The sequence below is a fragment of the Camelus dromedarius genome, chromosome 7 (genome assembly GCF_036321535.1).
Source record: "Camelus dromedarius isolate mCamDro1 chromosome 7, mCamDro1.pat, whole genome shotgun sequence".
Taxonomy (NCBI): Eukaryota; Metazoa; Chordata; class Mammalia; order Artiodactyla; family Camelidae; genus Camelus; species Camelus dromedarius.
Window position 1 is genome coordinate 14,327,141 of NC_087442.1, and position 19,915 is coordinate 14,347,055.

At 43.2% G+C, this 19,915-nt stretch overlaps 1 protein-coding gene across 2 annotated transcripts in view; it reads left to right on the forward strand.

The window, feature by feature from the left end:
* The window catches only part of DGKI (diacylglycerol kinase iota), a 395,126-nt gene that overhangs the window by 137,455 nt on the left and 237,756 nt on the right, over positions 1 to 19,915 (forward strand). For both annotated transcript variants that reach the window (XM_064487331.1, XM_031455444.2), the window contains exons 2-3: positions 146 to 254; positions 11,709 to 11,804. In XM_064487331.1, coding sequence (XP_064343401.1) covers positions 146 to 254; positions 11,709 to 11,804 — 205 coding nt within the window. The remainder of the gene's footprint in view (positions 1 to 145; positions 255 to 11,708; positions 11,805 to 19,915) is intronic.

The window sequence follows — 19,915 nt, forward strand, 5'->3', positions numbered from 1 at the left end:
CTTTAAAGATAGATTCCAGGACCTTTGCAAAGGTTTTCACATGTGGAAGACCAACTCAGGAATCGTTTCTACCCCACGGGAAGTTTTTAGCTCTGGATTACCTTCTGATGTTGGTTTTTCTTTGTGTTTTTTCTTCTTGCTGCAGGAAAGCAATCTCCCGGGCAGGCCTGCAGCACCTGACTCCTGCACATCCCCTCAGCCTTCCTGTGGCAAACGGTCCAGCGAAGGAGCCCAGAGCGACTCTGGACTGGAGTGTAGGTGTCGGCTGTGTCATTTAAACATCATTCAGTTGCATGTGTGTCTCTCTCATTCTCAGGATTTCTAGAGCCACCAGCAAGACTTCCTTAATAATTTTCAATACTGTTTGCTTGCCCCATCTTTAGGTATCTAAACCGTAGCTCCACTTCCAGATTCCTAGGAACATAGCTCCTTTATCTATCTGAAGTCAGACATATTGAAGACTAAAATAAAAACTTCCTGAATCATTTGAAGCCTTCTTGCCTGGGTTTGCAGCTGTGAGACAAAAAGCACCTCTGTGCACATGCTTTATGGTTCCTGCCAAGCTGGCGATGAATAGAGTTTACTCTTAGCAACGTCACAAAGTCTAAGCTTGATTTCCTTAGCTCAAGATGCCCTTGTCTTTTTTGGTGTTTTTTCTTTTCCTTTTTCCCCGAGAGAGGATGACCTCACTTTACATTGCAGGCACTCCATGTCCTCCTGTTTGCTAAACTTCCTCCCCTGACCCAAAGGGAGATGGGTCTAGTATCAGTGGGGTGGTGATACTACCTGATTTTAATGTTTAACCAAAAGACCTCTACAAAAGCGATTCGCTTGAGTTGCGGATTGCAGCCTGAAATTCTTAAGTCAGTTAGGATACATTTATTGAGGTCTTTGGTGAGTCAAGTTCTTGGTTGAAGACACCTCTAACTGAAAGGTGTTGTCCCTTTTTGATGGCATGTAAGACACAGTATGAAGACAGAGGGAGGGCTGCTCTGAGATTCTGACGGTCTGGCCTTGATGATGAATTTTGCTTTGCATTCCCGCTTGAGTTGAACAGAGGGAGTAATCCATGTTCTTTTCCTTCCATGAGAAAGACCATGCAGGGCTGGGGAAAGAAGAGGTGTTTTTAAACTCCATTTAATATATTTTTAGCACCGATGTCATGATTTAATGTCCTTTTATACTATCATATCTCTCCCTCTTTCCCAAGAACACACTTATTAATATCCTTATTTTATATTCTGGACACATAGCAATGTACGCAGTGTGTGAAGCATCTGGCAAAGACTGGGTTTAACTGAAGTGCAACTTCTTCCTTGATGGAGTGCCGAGACTCAGCTAGTGTCTGTGCACGTTGGGCTGGTGTTCAGGAAGAATGTTCCTTTCTTGGAGTTTCCCTTTGTTCCAGGACAGTTATTTAATAAACTCTTAAATTGCAAGAGAGTGTAGAATATATTTACACTAGTGTTTACATAATTAAAAAGAATTAAATGTATAAACAAACAGATAAATAAAATGAAAGAGGGATATGCATGGACCAGTGATGAGAGTGTGTAAAAAGAAAGTTAGTTTAATATTCGTGATGTTCCAAATCCTCTGATCTAAAGTAGCAGGACCCTATTTGAGAGGCAAGATTCTATTTGAGATGCAAGAGAGTTCAGATCATTTAGATAGAAAGGCTCATTAAATCATTTCTCTGCCCCTTGTGTGGCATCAGTCAAGCCTCTTGACTTCTTTCAACCTCAACATCCTCACCTGTAGATGGGGACAACTGTGACCCCTCCCTAAGGGGGACTTCATGACTGTTGCTAGGATCAAAGGTGACAGCGAGTGTAGAAGTTCTCTATAAACTGTGCAACCTGCAGGTTTATTTATTCAGAAGTAAAGTAATTATGAATTCATTAATTCATCGATGTTTGTCAAGTACCTGCTTTGTTCTAGAATCTTGGGATTCTGAGGTGAGGAAGATACGGTTTCTGCCTTGAAGAAGCTTCAAGTGCAGTGGGCAGAAAAGACATGGACAGCTTAAAATGCAGAGTGGGGATGCCTAGAATAGAGGAGACAGAGAACAGCATGGAGTGTGAGGAGGGGCGCTCCATCCCGTTGGATGTTGGAGATAGTTACTGGAAAATGCTTTTAGAAAGAAATTCCCTTCCTGAGCTGAAGCTGGACTAGAAGGCGTTATTTTTCTGATTCCTGTAAAGAGGTGTGCACTCTAATGTTTCATCAGAATGGTATTTTGGGCTGGTGGTGGGAGGTGCAGTGCATGGTGGGGGAATAGCGGACAGGAAGGAAGGCTGGGTCTGTGCATAGCTGATCTTCAAGCTCCCCTCCCCTTTGGTTGTGACCACCCTGTCTTAGTGGCCTGATGAATTATCATGGTGACAGGAAACACTTCACCAGTGGAGGGAAAACTGAGGGCTAATTTAGAGGTCTGATGTGGTAGAAGTTAGAAGATGTGACTCTGAAAAAAAACCATCATTGCTGTTAGCAAACAGAAGCCAAAGAGTGACCAGCCCTACACTTCTTTGTGATCATGTAAAAGATTTTTCTCAGAAGAGAGGAAGAAGCAAATTGTTAAAAACATTTCAAGGCCTTTTTTTTTTTTTTTTTTTAAAGCTGTGACTTGCCCATTCTTCCAAGTTTTTGGCTTTACACCAACTTTACTTATGTTACTTTCGCTGGCCCACTTGTTTAAGAAACTAAACCAGGATTTAAAGTGTAAGACTAGTCCTTGGGCTTGACCTGCTGCCATTTCTTTTATTCCACCTCCTTGTCTGCTTCCTTACAGAAAAGCTGCCCGACCACATATCTTCCATTGGCCCACTCTTCTGGACTAAACATATTAAAATGATCAATCTTTACCTATTCACTGTTACTATTTATTGAGCACTGATTTGGCTTGGAGCCTCTCAAGAGTCTCCCAAATGAGGAGAGTGGCAACAATTTTTTAAAATAACATTAAAAAAGGAGGAGCTTCAATGTCTTGCCTTTGGTGAGGTAGGGGCCCCAGGAGAGCTAAAGGATGCTTCTGGCATAACTGGGGTGGAGAAGGGCTACTGAGATTGCCTTGTTTTGCATTGCACCCCCTTGACTCTCGGGTTGACATTCTCTTCACTCCCTTACCGCTTGGCCCAGGGGATGAGGGTTGTCTCAAAGGCCTACAGTGTTCTGATCCCCTGACTTGTGTCACCTCCTCTCTCCTCGTTTCACCAGTGAGAAAACAGATGCAAGAGCTGTTCATGGTGCGTCTGCAGTTGCAAGACAAATCAGGGTGGACCTGGAATTTGGATCTTTGTCCTCAGGTTTCTATTTATCGTAGCATCCCCAGAGGACCCTGTCCTGACTCCAGCATGTGCCAGAGTCTTCAGAAGGCGCACAGTTGCTTCCTAAACATCCTGTTGCTAAGGGCTTTGAGGAGTGGCTGGCTTGTACGGTGCTGAGACCCTGGGGAGCCCAGGTTGTAGGCACCTAGGTTGTAGGCACCTGTGTGTTTTGGCCGGGAGAAGACTATTGCGGGAATCGGTTTTTATGCTTTGGGTACATAAACTGAATAATTTCCTTTAAGTGTTCCATCGTTATATTCTCATTTCCCTACTCAGTGATACACAGTCTCTCTCTCTCTTATTTTTTGCCTGTTCCTCGAAGTCCAGAAACTTCTCTTTTGCTCAAATAGTTTGTTATGACTTCTAGGAGTCTCTGCCCCGCGCACTCGTTTCCTTGAGGACCCTTGGCCAACCTTTACTCCTGCTGCCGTGCACAGGCCTTTCCCCCAGTGCATGTCAGGGCTAGAACCCTTACTGGTGGGGGGCAGTCAGATCAGGGTCTCCTGCTGACCACAGTGGACAGTCAGCTCCACCCAGCATGAACACTGCTGTTTCCTACAGAGATGTCTGCTCTTCTCTGTCAGGCTATGCTCATCTTTTTAATTGAACTAGTTCTGTTTATTTTGTTTGCTTGTTTCGATCCCTCATAACACCTCTCCCTATCGAGCATTGTCATAGAGCCAAATTCATGGTTTTTGGTTGACTTTCTTACTCGAGGTCCTAGTTAGATTTCAGGCACTTTGAAGAGAGGATCGATGTCTTCTGCTTGTTGTTTTGGTCTGCATAGTGGACAACAGAGCCTCGTGGACCCAGCAGCTGTCTTAACAGAGGTCAGGGACTAGTTGATTACAGCTTTTTTGCTCCATCAGCAAGAAGGGGACATTGCACTGAGAGTTGATGGGCACTCAGATAATCTCTAGTTCCCGAAAGGCTTTGGTAGACACAAGTCAAAAGCCTGTTTGAGGAATAAATGGATTTATGCTACTGAGTCCCAAGTAACGCTTCTTAAACGTCGTTCCTAATCCAGCGCACTGTGTTAAATCTTAAAGCAGACACAGCTTTCCATCTTCTCGTTCTTCCTGTTGGCATCCTCTCTTCCCTTTCATGGTGACAACCTACGGGGGCTGCTCCCTTTGACTCCATGCCATGAACGTCAGCCAAGCCAGTTTTGGGGAAAACAAGCTCAATTGCTAGAAAGGAAGGGAGTAAGGCTCAAAAAGGAAAAACAGTCTCATCTCCTGGGCTGGAATCCAAGCTTCCAACTTAGAGTGAATTAGCCCGCTTCGAAGTGAGTCTGTTGCACAAATAATGCGTGTCTTCTCTTAAATGTCACGTGCATTTAAGAGATGTCCTGCAACGGAGACTTAATTTGGGCTTAGAGACTTCTTCCTTGTTTTTAATGTTATAGCAGAGGACATAGGAGGTGGGTCTTCACTGTGCCCACTGTTCTGTAATTTGCTTGTGCCCATTACACAGCCTAAACAACTCCAAAGCAGTAGTGGAAAAGCCACCAAGATCTTTCTTAAAAAGCATATTGGTTTTAAACCTAGCATCCTTGATTTCAATGCACTTTCTCCTTCCTCCTTGGAAAATTTCCTCCAATCCTGAAGTCTGTAGAAAGCAGAGCGTTGGCACAAACAGAGCCAGATCCTAAATCAGACCACCTTTCCTTTCCTGTAACTGATAATGCAGAGAAAAGAAGTGCTTTCTCCTAGGCAGGTCCAGCATAGCACAGTTGGTGCACGGCCTCACTGTTTGGTTCAGGGACAAGATTAGGGTAACAGAATCTTCATGCGGGATTGGTTTAAACTGGGGCATGAAACTAGGTCATCTTATCTTTGGAGACCTTGAAGGAAGAGGCAGGTGTGTGTGTGTGTGTGTGTGTATGTATGTATATATATGTATGTGTGTGTGTGTGTGTACCCGTATGCACGTGTGCATGTTCTCATTTTAGTCTTGTTTCAGATGGCAGGTCCCAGCAGACCTGTGCCTTCCTTACAAGCTCCAGGCCTCCGCTCTTTTACCTTCCGGTTTGGATGTCATCACCAGCAGTGACTCCTATCTAGTATCTTTCCCCTCTTCAGAAAGCGTTAAGTCAGATTAATAAAATTATCAGATGGCTGGAGGAACTGACTATACATTAGTGAAGGTCCTGGCCCTGGTCAGCCATGTTAATAGTGGGACAGAACTAGCATGACTTCATGCACCCTCATTAGTCATTTATTTTCTAAACTTGTGAGAACTTTAAATTAAATCGCACTGGCTGTGGGGGTGGGAATCATAGACTCCTACAACCTCACAGGTCAGTGAGAAGCATCTAGGTTTAACCTTTTGCCTCTTGGCAAGGGATTATCTACACTAATCTTGTGGAACAGAAATGTAGATAAGCCATAAACAGTCTAATTTTTAGTAATCACATTATAAAAAAGTGAAAAGAACTAAGTAAAATTAATTTTAGCATCATATTTTGTTTAACCAGATATATCAAGTGTTACTGTTTCAACATGTAATCAATATAAAAGTGATCAGTGAGAGGGTTCACATTCTTTTTTGTACACTAAATAATTCTTCAGAATCTGCTGTGAATTTCACACTAAGGGTACATCTCAATTGAGGCTAATCACATTTCAGGTGCTTAATAGCCATATGCTTATTGGCCAGCACAGATCTAAACCATGCAAGACAGATTTTACCTATTATTATCTTGAAGCTTTTCGGGTGGAGACAGTCCAGATTTTTTTTCTCTTTCTGATTTTGTCAGGATATTTACATACGATACGTATTTATAATTTTCTTATTCTTTCAAAACATTTTTACCAGCAGATGTCTTCATTTTGTGCAGATTATTTGCTTCGGGCATCAGTGTAGTCTGTTTGCGTCATTCAGTCTACGACACTCTCCTTCTACAACGTTCATCTTTTTACCTGTTACTATTACTAAGACTTCAAGGAGAACTTGAGAGCAAGGAATCATCTACGTCTCTATCTACACAGGTGGATCTCTACTCTTAGGGGCTAAATCTATCCACATACATCTACAGCTGTCCATAGAGACTTGTTTCCGCACTCACTAATACAGAAGAAATGTCCTCTTTATTTAGAAGTATGAGAGCTGTTTTTTCTGTCTGGCCCAGATGGAGTTGTGTACTGTTTGAGATGGTGTTTCAAGATATGTGTAGAGAAGAGAGAAAGAGGTAGCTCAGTGGGAAGAATGGAATAAATAAAAGCATGGCACAGAAAAGGAAAATATGACTATATTTAGGGAAGAGTGACAAAAGAGTAGGCTGTAGGAAGGTGAATAATGCAGACAGCTTGGTACCATTAATGAAAGGTCTAGTATGTGGGATTAAGTTTGGATTTTGTTTTATAAACAATAGAGATTTTTTTTTTTAGCGTCCTGAGTAAGAGAGGCATAATCACAGCTATGTTTTAAGGGAGTTAATTTTAAAGCAGTGTAAAATATCAGAGAGAATGCCAGAAGTAGACGTTGGAGCAGAAGAAACCATGGCTTGGAGATTAGACATGCTGTTCAGTGTATGGGAAATAACTTGGGGGTAGACGTAGACAATGAAAGGAAATCCAGACAAAACTGTGAGCAAAGAGAAGAGGCCCATATTAGTTGGTGTAAACTAGGCTGCAATAAATAATATACTCAAACATATAAAGCCTCAATACAGGAGAAGTTTATTTCTCACTTGTGTAACAGACCAGGACTGTTCCAGTTTGGGTCAGGTGTAGGCCCTGTCCCACACAGTCATTCAGCAACCTAGACCCACAGTTGCTCTTACATCTTCATCAGAATGCTCCTAAAATCATCCCAAAGGCCAACTTCCCAGGTAACCAGTATGGGAAAAGAGTACTGAGGAACGCATGTGGGAGGTTTTAATGGGCCAAGTCTAAAAACAGTACACCCCACTCCTACTCATGTCCCATCAGTTAGAACTTGGTCACGTGGCCACACCTAACTGCAAATGAGACTGGGTAATAGGATCTAGTTGTGTGTTCAGGAAGAACTGAAAAATGATTTTGGTGAATGACTAGCAGTCTTGGCTACAAAGACCCAGGAGAGAAACTTGGATAATTTCAACATCCATGGATTATGAGGGAAGAAAGGAAACTGGAGAGTAACCACACCAATAATAATAATAACTATATGGAACACCAATTAATTTCTCATTGGGGGCAAGGCATTGAATTTTATGAATTTTCACATTTAAACATCACTGTGTTCTTGTGAGGGAAATGTGATGATTATTACAATTTTAATGGTGAGTAAATTGAAATCTAGGGAGTTAGAGAGATGCTAGATCATAGAGCTGGTAGGTAGCAAGTCTGTCTGACTCCAAAGCTCATGTTTGTTAATATTGAACTAGAGAAGGATTCATCAGGAATGTAAGAAGAAAACCACAATAGTTTGTCTGTTCATGTGCGAGACCACCCAGCTGGATACCTTTATGCAGAATTCAGGAGTTCCCAAGTCCACCCTCATGTGCGGGTTCTGGAATCCCCAAGACCACACCCATATTCAATAATTCATTAGACGGACTCATAGAATTTACTGAAAGCTGTTGTACTCACATTTACAGCCATTTACGGTGAAAGGATACAGATTAAAATCAGCCAAGGGGAGAGGTGCATGGTGTAGAGCCCAGGACAGTTCTACACAAGGAGCTTCCATTTGTCTTCTCCCAGTGGATGGGTCAGTGCTAACTTCTCCCAGCAGTCATGGTGTGACTCTACATATAGCATATTGCCAACCAAGGAGGCCATCTGAACCTTGGTGTCCAGAGTTTTAATTAGGGCTTGGTCATGTAGATATGTTTGATTACCTGCATGGTTGACCTTAGTCCCTTGCCCCTCTGGAGGTTGAGCTGATATATGCCCCACCTTAAGTTGTTGCTCTTTTAGAATATCTGGCATGGCCCAAGGTCACCAGGTTATCAGGTAAGACAGTCCAAGCACTTAGACAGATTACCTTCTATAGGAAGTTGAGAGCAAAGGCCAGAACTCTCTCTGGGTAAAGTTACATCTTTGCTTGCACAGATGTACAAGGAAAGGACGAGACGTGGGGAAAATGTAGTCTAGCAAAAGGTGTGCTTCGTGTTTTTCTTGCATGATTTTTTTTTCTTGCATGCCTCTTTTTAAAGATTCTGCTGCTTTTGTGATTTAAAAAAACTGTCATGTCTCTTAGGCATCCATGTTTACTTTTTATAGTTTATGACTCCAAACTAATGGACAGATAAAAAATAATTATCCTTTCTACTCCTTGGAATTGTGTTTAACAGAAATGTGGTTCATTCCTTGATTCTTAGTCTTTCACCTTTTCAGTTCCCCAAGTTTATCATCTGCTGTTTGCCAGGTACTAAGTTAAGTGCTGGACCCTTAATGTTTGCAGGAAGCTTAGAATCTAGCATAAGGGGGAAACATGAATCAAATAATCATGCCAGTGAGTGAGTAATTGCCAGCCGGGATAAACAATGGGAAGGAGACATGATTTTAAAAGAGAAACTAACAAAGTAACTTGACTTCAATTTAGGGGTCAGTGATGGCTTCTTTGAGGAAGTAACACTTGATCTGGTGACCAAAAGGTAAATAGAAATGAGCCACATTAAGTCAGAATGGAGAGGAATAAGCAATTTGGACAGGGTAAACAGAATATGCAGGGAACGGTCTTTGATGTGGGGACATTTGAACAGAAGCCTAGATGAAATGAGGAATTTGCAGTGCAAGCAATTTTTAGTCAGGAGAGCAGCAAATTCAATGCACCTGAGGTGAGGGCTTAGTGTGCTTGAGAAATACAAGGAGACCAGTGTGATTACAAGTTGGTGACTGAGACAGAGACAGAAGACGAGGTAACTGGACAGGAAATGAGATTGCAGAGAGACGGGAAAAGAAGTCAGAGAGGCTGTCACGGACTAGGTAAGTGTGAACTTTGCACTTTTCCAAGTACAGAGATAGCCATTGAAGAGTTTGGAGCAGATTAGTGATTTGATTAGATTTACATTTTAAAGCAATTATTTTGGTTTCTCTGTGGAGAACAGACCTTGGGAAGGCAAAAGTGGAGCAGGGACACCAGCGAGGGGGCTTTTGGGATGTTCCAAGCCAGAGATGATGGAGGACCAGGTGTTAACAGCAGAAGTGATGAGTATTAATTGGGTTTCATATACATTTTGAAACTAAAGTCAGTAATATTATTTCTTGAGCCCAATCCCATCAGACTTCTTCCTTCTCATTCTACTGTTACTACTTTTGTCAAGAGTATCAGTAACTTCACATGTTCCCGTGGCTAAATCCAATGGTCAATTCTCAGTCTTCAGCTTTTGACACAGACCTTCTTCTAGGGACTTTCTTCCTGGAAATGCTATACTCTTTGGTTTTCCTAGTACCTCAATGGCCACTCCATCCCAGTCTCCTTTGCTGGATCTTTCCCACATTTCCAAACTCTTAAGTATTGAGGTGTCCCACAGCTCAGTACTCAAAAGTTTTACATCCACATTCAGTTCTCATGGCTTTAGATCCCATCAATTAACAGTTGCTTCCCAAATTATTCATATAGTACCAACCTCTTCTTTCAACTTCAGTAGACTGAACATCTCCACTTGAAGATCTAATAAGCATCTCAGACTTTTGCATTTTCAAAACTGAACTCTCATTGCAGTGATCATTTCATAATGTATACAAATATCAGATAACTATGTTGTACACCTGAAACTAATATATTGTATGTTAACTATAACAGAATTAAAAATAAAATAATAAGAAAGTGAATTCTTGACTTACTCCCTAAATCTGTGCAACTAACCTTCTCCCTGACTTTTTAGTAACTGCTATTTCCATTCTTACAGTTGCAAATATTTGCTAAAAGCTTCAGATTAGTTAAAGCAGACTCTCTCGGGGTGGGATGGAACCTAGGTATTCTTCAAAACTCACCAGGTCATTTCGTGAGGAGTCAGATTTTAGAACCGTATGTTCAATCCACAGTGGCAGGAAGCTTCCGTCTTTTTCCACCCTCTTCCCTTACAAAGGCTGGTCTTTCTAATCAGATCCCACTGATGAGCGAGGTGGTTAATTTAGCCGTCCTAGTGCCTGGATCGGAGGCAAGGTGTATCAGCAAGCCTCTGAGTGCTTGCAGGGGCTATGCAGGTGCAGGGGGCAAACAGGTCCTAGCGAGGCTGAAGCCCTCCAGCCCAGGGACTTACGAATGTGCTTGCAAGTCCCTGACTCCCGGGGCTTGCCTGCTTCTGCCTACCTTACCTGACCTATCAAGGCTTAATTTCTGGACTGCTTAGACTGGTGTTACGAAGGATTTTTTTTTACCTTTTTCCCACTGTAACATTTTATCCTTTGCTTTTTGAAAGAGTTGACAGGATTTTTGCTGTTAAGTTTCCCTAGTATTTGCTGCTTGAATTATCTAGTTTCCATGTTCACTGGTAGATTTTACTTCATGGATTTATCACACTTACCCAGTGCCTGGCACCAGTGGTGTGGAATAAATGTTTACTGAGTTAATTAAAGAATAAAAGAATGAAAAGGGATTTTATTCTATAAATGGCTATAAGTTAAAGTTGGATAAGTTCCCAGCAGTAGAATATTTCAGTTTGTGGGGAGTGACTTTTTTAGGATACCTTAGCAAAGAAATGGCTTTTAATTAAATAATTATTTGTATATTGTTCTCATCCATCAATATCTGAAACTTGTAGGGTTCCAAACCTACAGCTGTTCTGTTTGCCACCACAAGTATGTGAATATTTTTAGAAGCAGGGAAATCATTCAATTTGAAAAATTTAGAATTCGGCAAAGGCCCTATTGAACTGGTAAAAAAAAATGTTTGAATTAGTAGAAACTTACTATGCTTTGACTACACAGTGACTGAAAACTGAGTTTTAAGAAGCCCCTTGTTTAGAAATACGATTTACTCATTACTGATATAGATTTTCAGTCTTTAAAATACTTTACTATTACTATCCTTCTTAGCTAATTTGCTAAGGAAAGGCAACTTCTAGTAGAATTTTGGTCTCAATTGTCATGGAATCTGCAGTGGGCCTGGATAACTAAGGCCCTACATTGAACAACCCGAGGGATTTTTCCTCATTTGTTTAATATCTGTTTCAAAGGTGACCACATCCATGGATAATGCATCTAGAGACCTAACGTCTTAGTTATTGCTCAGTTTTTCCAAACACCTTTTTCCATTTCTAGAATTTTGCTAGGGCCAACATCAGCAGAATTTCCAGAGGTAAAATGAGAGGCGTTTAGACCCCTTGTGTTCCCGAACTTTCTTGCATCCAGAATTTAAATTTGAGATCTCCCCCGCCCCCGCCCCCCTCTAGCTCCTTTTATGCCTGAAAAGAAAATTGAAGTCAGGTGGGTCTTGTCCTTCCAGGAGAATGCCGTGAACGGGGAGCACCTGTGGCTGGAGACCAACGTCTCGGGAGACCTGTGCTACCTGGGCGAGGAGAACTGCCAGGTCCGGTTCGCGGTGAGTGTGCGCCTCCGACCTCTGTGTGCGGACCTTGCTGGGGGGAGCCTTCCCGGTGGAGTCTGAGGGCAGTGGGGGTCCCTACGGCTGGATTTCCAAGGAGGTTTGAAAGAGCCTGTCCCTTGTGAGAGTTGACAGAGTTTATCAAGTTAGCATGGTTTTCAGGGGGTCAGTTCGAATGGTTTCGGGTTTTTTTCTTGGCTGTGCAGGCTGAAACTTGGGATAATGTGCTCCATTCCGATGATACCCAGGGTGTCTTTCTGTTTGTGTGTTGCGGGTGCAGGGGGGGTGAGTGTGCCTGAGGGGATGTCTCTCAGAAAGGGGTGTCTGTGTCTCTGTGGGAGGGGGCTTTCTTCGTAAGGGAGTGTGCAGGGTGGAGGGTGAAGTTGCGGATGGGTAGGAACACCTGTCTGGTGGGGGGTGTAGGCTCACAAGTAATTCAGACTAAGCTCCAGATGATAAAATTCTAGAAACTATATAAATGATCAGCAGTCAACTATGTTAAGAGTATCTTTTTGCTTTTTAAAATTTGCTTTGTCCCTGTTTGGAACAGTCTATTTAAATGTTAAATCCTCTTTATGTTCTGTGAAAAGAGCATGGTTGCCAGGCAGTAAGTTGGGAGGAACTAAAATTTTAGTGTTGAGAAAGTGAACTGAAAATTTTTGTGTAGTTTAAAAGTATGGGTCCGAAAAGAGAGTCATGGGAAACTTAAAATAGTAAAGAAGAAAGAAAAGATGTATTTGGGGAGAGGGGGAGGAAATGGGCATCATAATTGACATAATATTTGTTTCTTTTGGTTGTGTTTATTATGTGAAAGAAAGATTTGGGGCAAAATGTAGAACCTAGGAGTTGCAAATGAATATATTTCTATTAATAACAAGTAAGGAAGAAATTAAGTTTCTGCTAAAGTTTATAGAAGAATATAGCCCCCGGGACTTTTATCAAGCTGCCTGAAATCACAAAGCTGGGGAACGAAGATCTTTAAAAATCCCGCTAGCTGTTTGACGCCTAGTTTAGAGGTTTTGTTTGGAAAACTTTATGGGAGTTTTGGAAGACCAATTTCTGTTTGAGGTTGAGAATAATTGTCTGTTAAAGGCCCAGCTGTATAGACTTTCAATTAAAATCAGGATACCTGGATCTGAATCTCAGTGTTACCACTAGGTGCGTAACATTGAGAACTCCTGACCTTTGGGTGTTGGCTCACTTCAAGGTAGAAAAATGGGGTAGGATTAAGTTAATTTTGCTTCCAACTCAGATCTTCATTGTTTGCATTTCTTTGAATCTGGTTGTAAATTCAGTTGATTTAAATATCATTTCAACTTTATGCATATGTATTTTCAATTAAAGTATAATTGCATGAAATTTGATTAAGTTAACCAAAACCAAGAGAAGCTCAGCTGTTTGGACTAACAGGCTATAAATGATGAATTAACATTAGGATCTTAGTTAATTGCGTAAACACTGGTCTTGGTAATATAAAATGGAAAAAAATGAAAGCCAGTCCTTCTTGCATGTACTTTTGAACTATTATCTACCGATGCTACTGCCAGCTGATGGACTGTAATTTGTTTTGGAGTTCTGCCTTATTTCCAAATTACTCCTTTTGATCCTTTTCTGGTGCTCTTTTAGGGTCAGCCACACGTTAACTCTCTTGCCAAAAATGCGAACAGATACATATATCCTCCTTAAACCTTGTATCAGTAAATAGCATTGCTATCCACTAACTGATTATAACTTGGTCACTATTACCTTTAGGCCAGGAAAAGTAACCAGAAAAAAAGAAATCTGAGGGAAATGAAAGGAGGTAATAGAGCTATGAAAATTTCTAATGTTCTTTTGAACCTTCCTCATAATTTCATTCCAAATTCTTGACTCTATTAATTCAGTGTACAAAGTGTCTTGAAGATGAAGATGTCTATTCCAAAAAAAAAAAAAAAAAAACCACATTGATTAAAGGAAGGAATAAATCAGTGAGGAAGCTGAAGACCTGTTTCCTTGTTATAAGTTCCTGAAGGCTGTTTCTATACTTGTAAAGTGGTAGAAATGTTGTTTGAAGATTAGATAAGATATTGCATTGAAAGGACTTACTTGCCACAGCCAGGGACATTATGAATTTACAAGGGGGAAAAAAAAACCCAAGAGAGGACAAGAGCAGACAGTTCATCAAAGAACTACCACTGGCCAATATATACGTGAAAAATACAAAGGCCCAAATTAAAATAACTAAGAGGCGTCAGCGTCATGTGCCTGTTAACAAAGACTTACACATTGATAACACTTGCTGTCAAATAGTTTTGACCAAAATTGGCATCCTTGTGGTCAGCTGGTCGGAGTGTAAGTTGATAATGCTTCACAAAATTGTCCATATGTAGTAAAAGCATTAGAAATCTAGCTCACTCTCTCTTCCTCATTTTGGCATCACATTTTGAGATGGACATTAGCAAAGAGAGGGCCCAGGGGAGTGTGCCGAGGTTGGTTCAGGGTACTTTGTGGTAGAAGGAAGAGTGAAATAACTTAGGTTGCAAGAGTGTTACTGAGGGAAAGGAGAGAGAATGGACATCTTGCAGCATTAGAAGAGCTTCTATGAAGAAATGGGGAGTGTCTTGCTCTCCACTGTTAGGAAGGTCGAACCAAGTTCTAAATATAGAATCCACCAACTCTACCAGTGGGTCCTACACTCTGGTATAATAAGCATCACCTGGAAAACCTGTTAACAACGTAGATGACTCTTTTTATCCTTGCTCCAGATGCGGATTCAGTATGCCTGGAGTTGGACTTGGGAACCTGTAATTTTTTAACAAGCACCTCAAATAATTATGGTACAGATGGTCCACAAACTTAACTTTGAGAAATACCATATTATAAGGAAGAAGCTTAACAGTCAGAGCTTGGACGGTCAGCACGGGAACGAGGTGCCTGGGGAGGCGGGCTTGAAGGAGGTGTTTACGAATAAATTGGACGGCCATGTTTCAGGCTGCAGTGGGGTGTGCCTCTGCTTTGGGTGAGAGGTTAGGCAAGGAGATCTCCAGGACAGCCTCCAGTTTAAATGTTCTGTTTGCAGCTTTCTTAGAATTGAACCACAGTTTTGTAAGGGGGGGAAAAAGCATGTGTAAATAGATTATGTATTCTCATTTCTTTTAATGAACTGTCTTTGAAGAAAGCCAACCTGTTGGGTTTGAGACCAAATTACCATAACCAGGTGCTACCTGCAGGCTTCTAAACAAAGTGCAGGCAGAATCCATCACGGAAGAGGTGCCATTCACTCCTTATCCTATTTTAGTAAAGCAAATGTCATGGGGAGAAGTTGAGAGAAGGGAGAAATCAGCGTGGGTTGAGACAGAGGTAGCTTCATGGCAGTGGGGCTTGAATGCAGTATTGAAAGATGGGTAAGATTTACATAAGTGGGGGGGGAAGGAGAACATTTCAGGCAGGAAAAGGAAGACGAACAAATTCAGGGGCAGGAACAAGTTTTGTGCAGGGAGGAGGCGATCTCGAGACACGCGTGAGTGCACCCAAGGGCATGCGTTAGGTAAGACTGGAGATAAGGATGGAGTGGAGGGGGGTTGTGTGTCTTGTCTCCATGCTTTCTGAGCTGAAACTTGGATCCCATGTTAAAATGTCTGTGTACTTATCAAGGTGACCATATTGTCTAAGCCAAGACAGATCTGAGGGTGAAGATGGCTGCTGTTAATGGTGCTGGCACATTAATGGGAAACCGTCACCCCAGCTTACAGGGTCTACTGAAAAGCAAAGCCATCCTGCAAATTCAGGACCTCCTGCTGCCATACATGGGTGGATATTTGGGGGCTGACATTGGAGGGCATTGCAAGCAAGACAGTGATGACAGAGAACACGAAGACTGTTATTGGAGAATGTGCCCTGGAGCTTCAGGGCTGGACCAGACAACCTTTAAAATTCTTCCTCTTTTATCTTCTCCAGTGACAACATTTAATACTGTAGAGTGTCTGTGAGTAGATATGTAATGGGATTAAAGTTGTTCCCCAATCAGTGACAGTCCCCGAATTAGTAACTGTTTCTTTTTCTGGTCTGAAGAGGAGACAGGGATTTGAAAGTAATGAAACTGGAGCAGAAGGATTGCTGTTTCCCATCATGATTACGGGGCGGGGGGTGGGGGGGACGGACACGACTGAAATAAAATTCCCAGCTAGGATTGCTCTTGTTTCATGATATTTATTTAGATGGAAATTTCTTCATTCATTCATTGTACAAGTGTTTATGGCTGAGTACCCAGTACCAGAAACTTCAGACCAAGTTGAGAGTGACAGGTGACAGTTATAAGTGACAGCCTCACAGTTTAGTGGGTACACTCTATAGGATGTTCAGCCAAATACATATTAGTTCCTGAAGAAATGCCCACCTTCACTAATCATCCATAGAACGCGTACCAGCACACACCTGTTTTCACACGTAAAAGACACTTGCCTACATCACTGTGGAGAGGTACTCGATTGAGAGCCACGCATTTGCCTGGAGACGGGTAGACACAGATAGGCAGCATGGGGGGGTGGGAAGGAGGTGGACTTTGAGTGAGACCGACCTGGGTTTAAAAACCTGTTCTTCCATCTATGTCTTGAGCAAATTGTGGACGTCACATTTCACCTCATTTTGCCCTCATGTCTTAATTTACAGTATTGTTATTAAGATTGATCTCATTGATTCTTATTCCTGGATGAGTTTTATAGTTTCTTATGAAGCTTTACTTCTTGCTTTTATTTTTTAAATGGTTCCCAGCCTGAATCCACCCCATTGGAATCTCTGGGAAGCGGGACCAGGCAGGAATTTGTTGAAAATGAACAAGCAAACTCTACAGGTGATACTATGTGCTGTCACAGATAGTGAGCCAAGAGCCACTGATCTGCTTCATGGAGAGAGTGTCGGAACCAAAGGAAGTGGCCTGGTCCCCACATCTGGCATGTAGTGGCTGCTGTGGGGCAAACTGTGTACCTCCCAAATGTACGGAGGCCCTAACCCCCGTGACTCCAGGATGTGACCTTGGAAAGAGGGTGGTTGTAGGTGTACTTAGTTAGGATACAGTCATACTGAAGTAGGGTGGGTTAATCCAACCTGACAAGTGTCTTTCTAAGAAGAGGAGAGGACACGCAATGGGGAGAAGTCCATGTAATGATGGAGGCAGGGATGGGAGTCATTCGGCTACAAGCCAGGAGCATGAAGGACTGCAGGCTGGTACCAGAGTCCAGGAGACAGGCATGGGGCGGATTCGCCCTCAGAAGGGACCCCTGTTGACACCGTGATGTCAGACTTCTCGCCTCCAGGGCTGCGAGGGAATTCACACTTCTGTTGTTTTAAGCTACCCAGGGCTGCGGTACTTGGCTGGAGCAGCCTGGGAAAGCATGACAGCAGCTGCTCTGTTCAGGTGGCTTACCTTTCCTGGCCACACAGAGGCCTGCCCGCAGCTCACAGAGGCACACGCACAGCCACATTTTGGTGAGGCTGGATCGGGGGTTTCAGCCGAGAGGTATGTGGCTTCCTGGGTAAGTGAGCAGACAGACAGGCGCCAGGAGCTGAGAACTGCAGGAAGAGAGTCGGTAGGTAGGTGAGTGAGACTGCATGCGTGGGGTAGGAGAAAGAAGGAGCTGTCAGGCTTCAGAAGGCTGCTACCAGACATCCCTTCTCTATTTTTAAATGCGCTTGTGTCACCTGTTTGTGGGTAGGCTCATGGTACTGCTTTGCTTTCGTTGTTGTTTTGTTTGTGTGTTTTGCTTTAATCTTATTCTTGTGGGTTGTGTTTGGCCAAAACAGCCAACCCCACCTGTAACACCTGACCTTCGTTCCAAGGGGTCTTCCAGTGCTGCTGACGGCTTAACAAATACAGTTTTATTGAGTCAATGCATGAATTGCATTGGGGAGCCAGGTGGGAGGGGGTGAGGGGTAGTGGAGAGTGAGGAGCCACTCGGATTTAGAGACAAACAGATCTGGATAAAAACCCTAGCTCCGCCCTGCTGCTCTGAGTCCCAGGCTGCTCTGTGAAGTGGTGAGGATCGTATCTGCTTCTCAGAATTGAGGGGCGGGTTAAAACTATGGTTGACAAAAGTTAATATCCTGCCTACTTCTCTCCTCTCCCTGCTCGTATTTTAACATCATTGAGTTGAATGAGCTAATCAGTAATTTGGTTGGACTTGGTTTCAAGAAGGCCTTGTGTTTGGGATTATTCTGTCTAACACCAGCACTGAGACCCTCACTTTCCCTACCACTGTGCTGCTGTGTGAAATACACGTGGTCTCCCTAGGTCACAGGTGGGACCAGCTAAGTGAGACAAATAAAGTAACTCACTCTGGAAAACATCTCACAGATGTTTCTTCCTGTTGGCGGGTCAGAATCCTCATTGTTGTAATCGGGTGTCGCAGCATCTGCTCACAAGGATGCTGGCTGACTACATCCCTGGGTTTTTGGAAGAAACCTGGAAGAATACAGGGACAAGTAGCTTTCTGCTCCATTTGAAGGAAACTTTCAGTGTTTTGTTTTTAAAAAGAAAAAACCCTGGTGACACCCTGTCTGTTCTATCTCTCTGGAAGACGGGAGCAGCGGAGCAGCGGGTTCGTGTGCGTCGTGTGCCGTGAGCAGGTGAGAGACTCAGTGTCCAGCACAGATGGCCGGGGACCTCTGAGCGTCTGTGCATTCGGGTCTGGCGGGTAGACACTGCACGGCAGCAACAGTGGACTCGAGCCTCAGACTGCACTGGGACCTCCCGCCTGCTGCCCCTGGTCCAGCCCGGCAGATTGACGCCCCGCACCTCCAAATGGCGGCCGGGCTGTGGAGCGCGGGCTCTTGGAGGGAACTGTGGGGGTGGCAGCAGAGCCCAGGAGCCCTGGCCAGCTTTCTGAGCTGTTTGGGTGCCAGCCAGGAAGATGCCACCCCCCTGGAACTTCTCGGGCCGAACTTCTCTGCATTAGGATATCGAGGAGCTGATGAGTCCGGATGGATCAGGGAGAGCCTAGCCATCAACTAAATAGTTTGGAAAAAGCATTTGCTCGGACAGACTCTCTGCTCCTAACCCCCTGGTTGGTGGATGTGAGTGGAGGGAGAGAGAGGGGTGCTCCCATGGGTGCTAGTGGTGTTGCCCATATGTGCCTGGCCAGATGGTCGGGAATTTCCATGAGGTCATCCAAGTGCACCATAGAACTGGGTCTCGCCTGTGGCAGGCCCTCAGTAAAAGTGAGCCTTTATTACTGTGACAACTGTCGTTATAACTGTAATGACTTGGCACAGAGTGTCATTGCTGTACTTGAGGGGCATATAATGCCGGTCCTGCCCACCTCACGCAGTGGAGACGATGAGAGGACGTGGAGCCCAGGGGGGCTGGAGGATACAGTCACTCTCCTAGGTGACCGTGCATCAGCAGTACTATTGTCTATTCTCACAGTCTACTGTTGTTGTTTTTTTTAAAATTGCATTCTGGAGAGCACTGAACTTCTTCCTATAAAAGCAATATGGGGTATTTGTTCCTTAAAGGAGTCTTGTGATCAAATAAGCTCAGAGAACACCTTAATAATCACACATGTGTTATGAAGCTTTAAGGAGGGCGCAGGGATGCAGGATTCCCTATGTGTTTGCTCAGGGGAAGCAAAACCCATTAGTTTCCGCACAGAACACCTGTTGTCATCTTAGGGGATCTCAGTGTTCAGTGGAAAACTATTTGAGAAATGTCTGCACAGTGCAGTTTTCCCAGGACTTGTCGACATTGGCGAGTTACAGCAACCTTTTGGGGTGGTCACAGAGGGCAGTTTACTCCCACTTAAAGGAAAGGAAAGTCAGACTTCATCACTCTGCCGGCGCTTTATGACTTTACTGTATCTTTATGCAGTTCTTTTGCCTTTGTTCTAAACTTTCATTAAGCCATGGGTGTGTCTGTCCTATTTCATTTTTAGAGTTTGAGCCTCTGAGAATAGTTGTCATCTCTTCTGAAATGATACTTTTAGATCGAGGCTGCATTTGTGTGTTTGTATGTCGGTACGTGCTTGTGGTGCCGTTCTCATCTTATTTAATATTGGTACAGTTCTGTTGCTTAATAAAAATAATTTGCATCTGATTCAGAATAGGGTTTACATATCACCTAGGCAATGCCCAGGTGT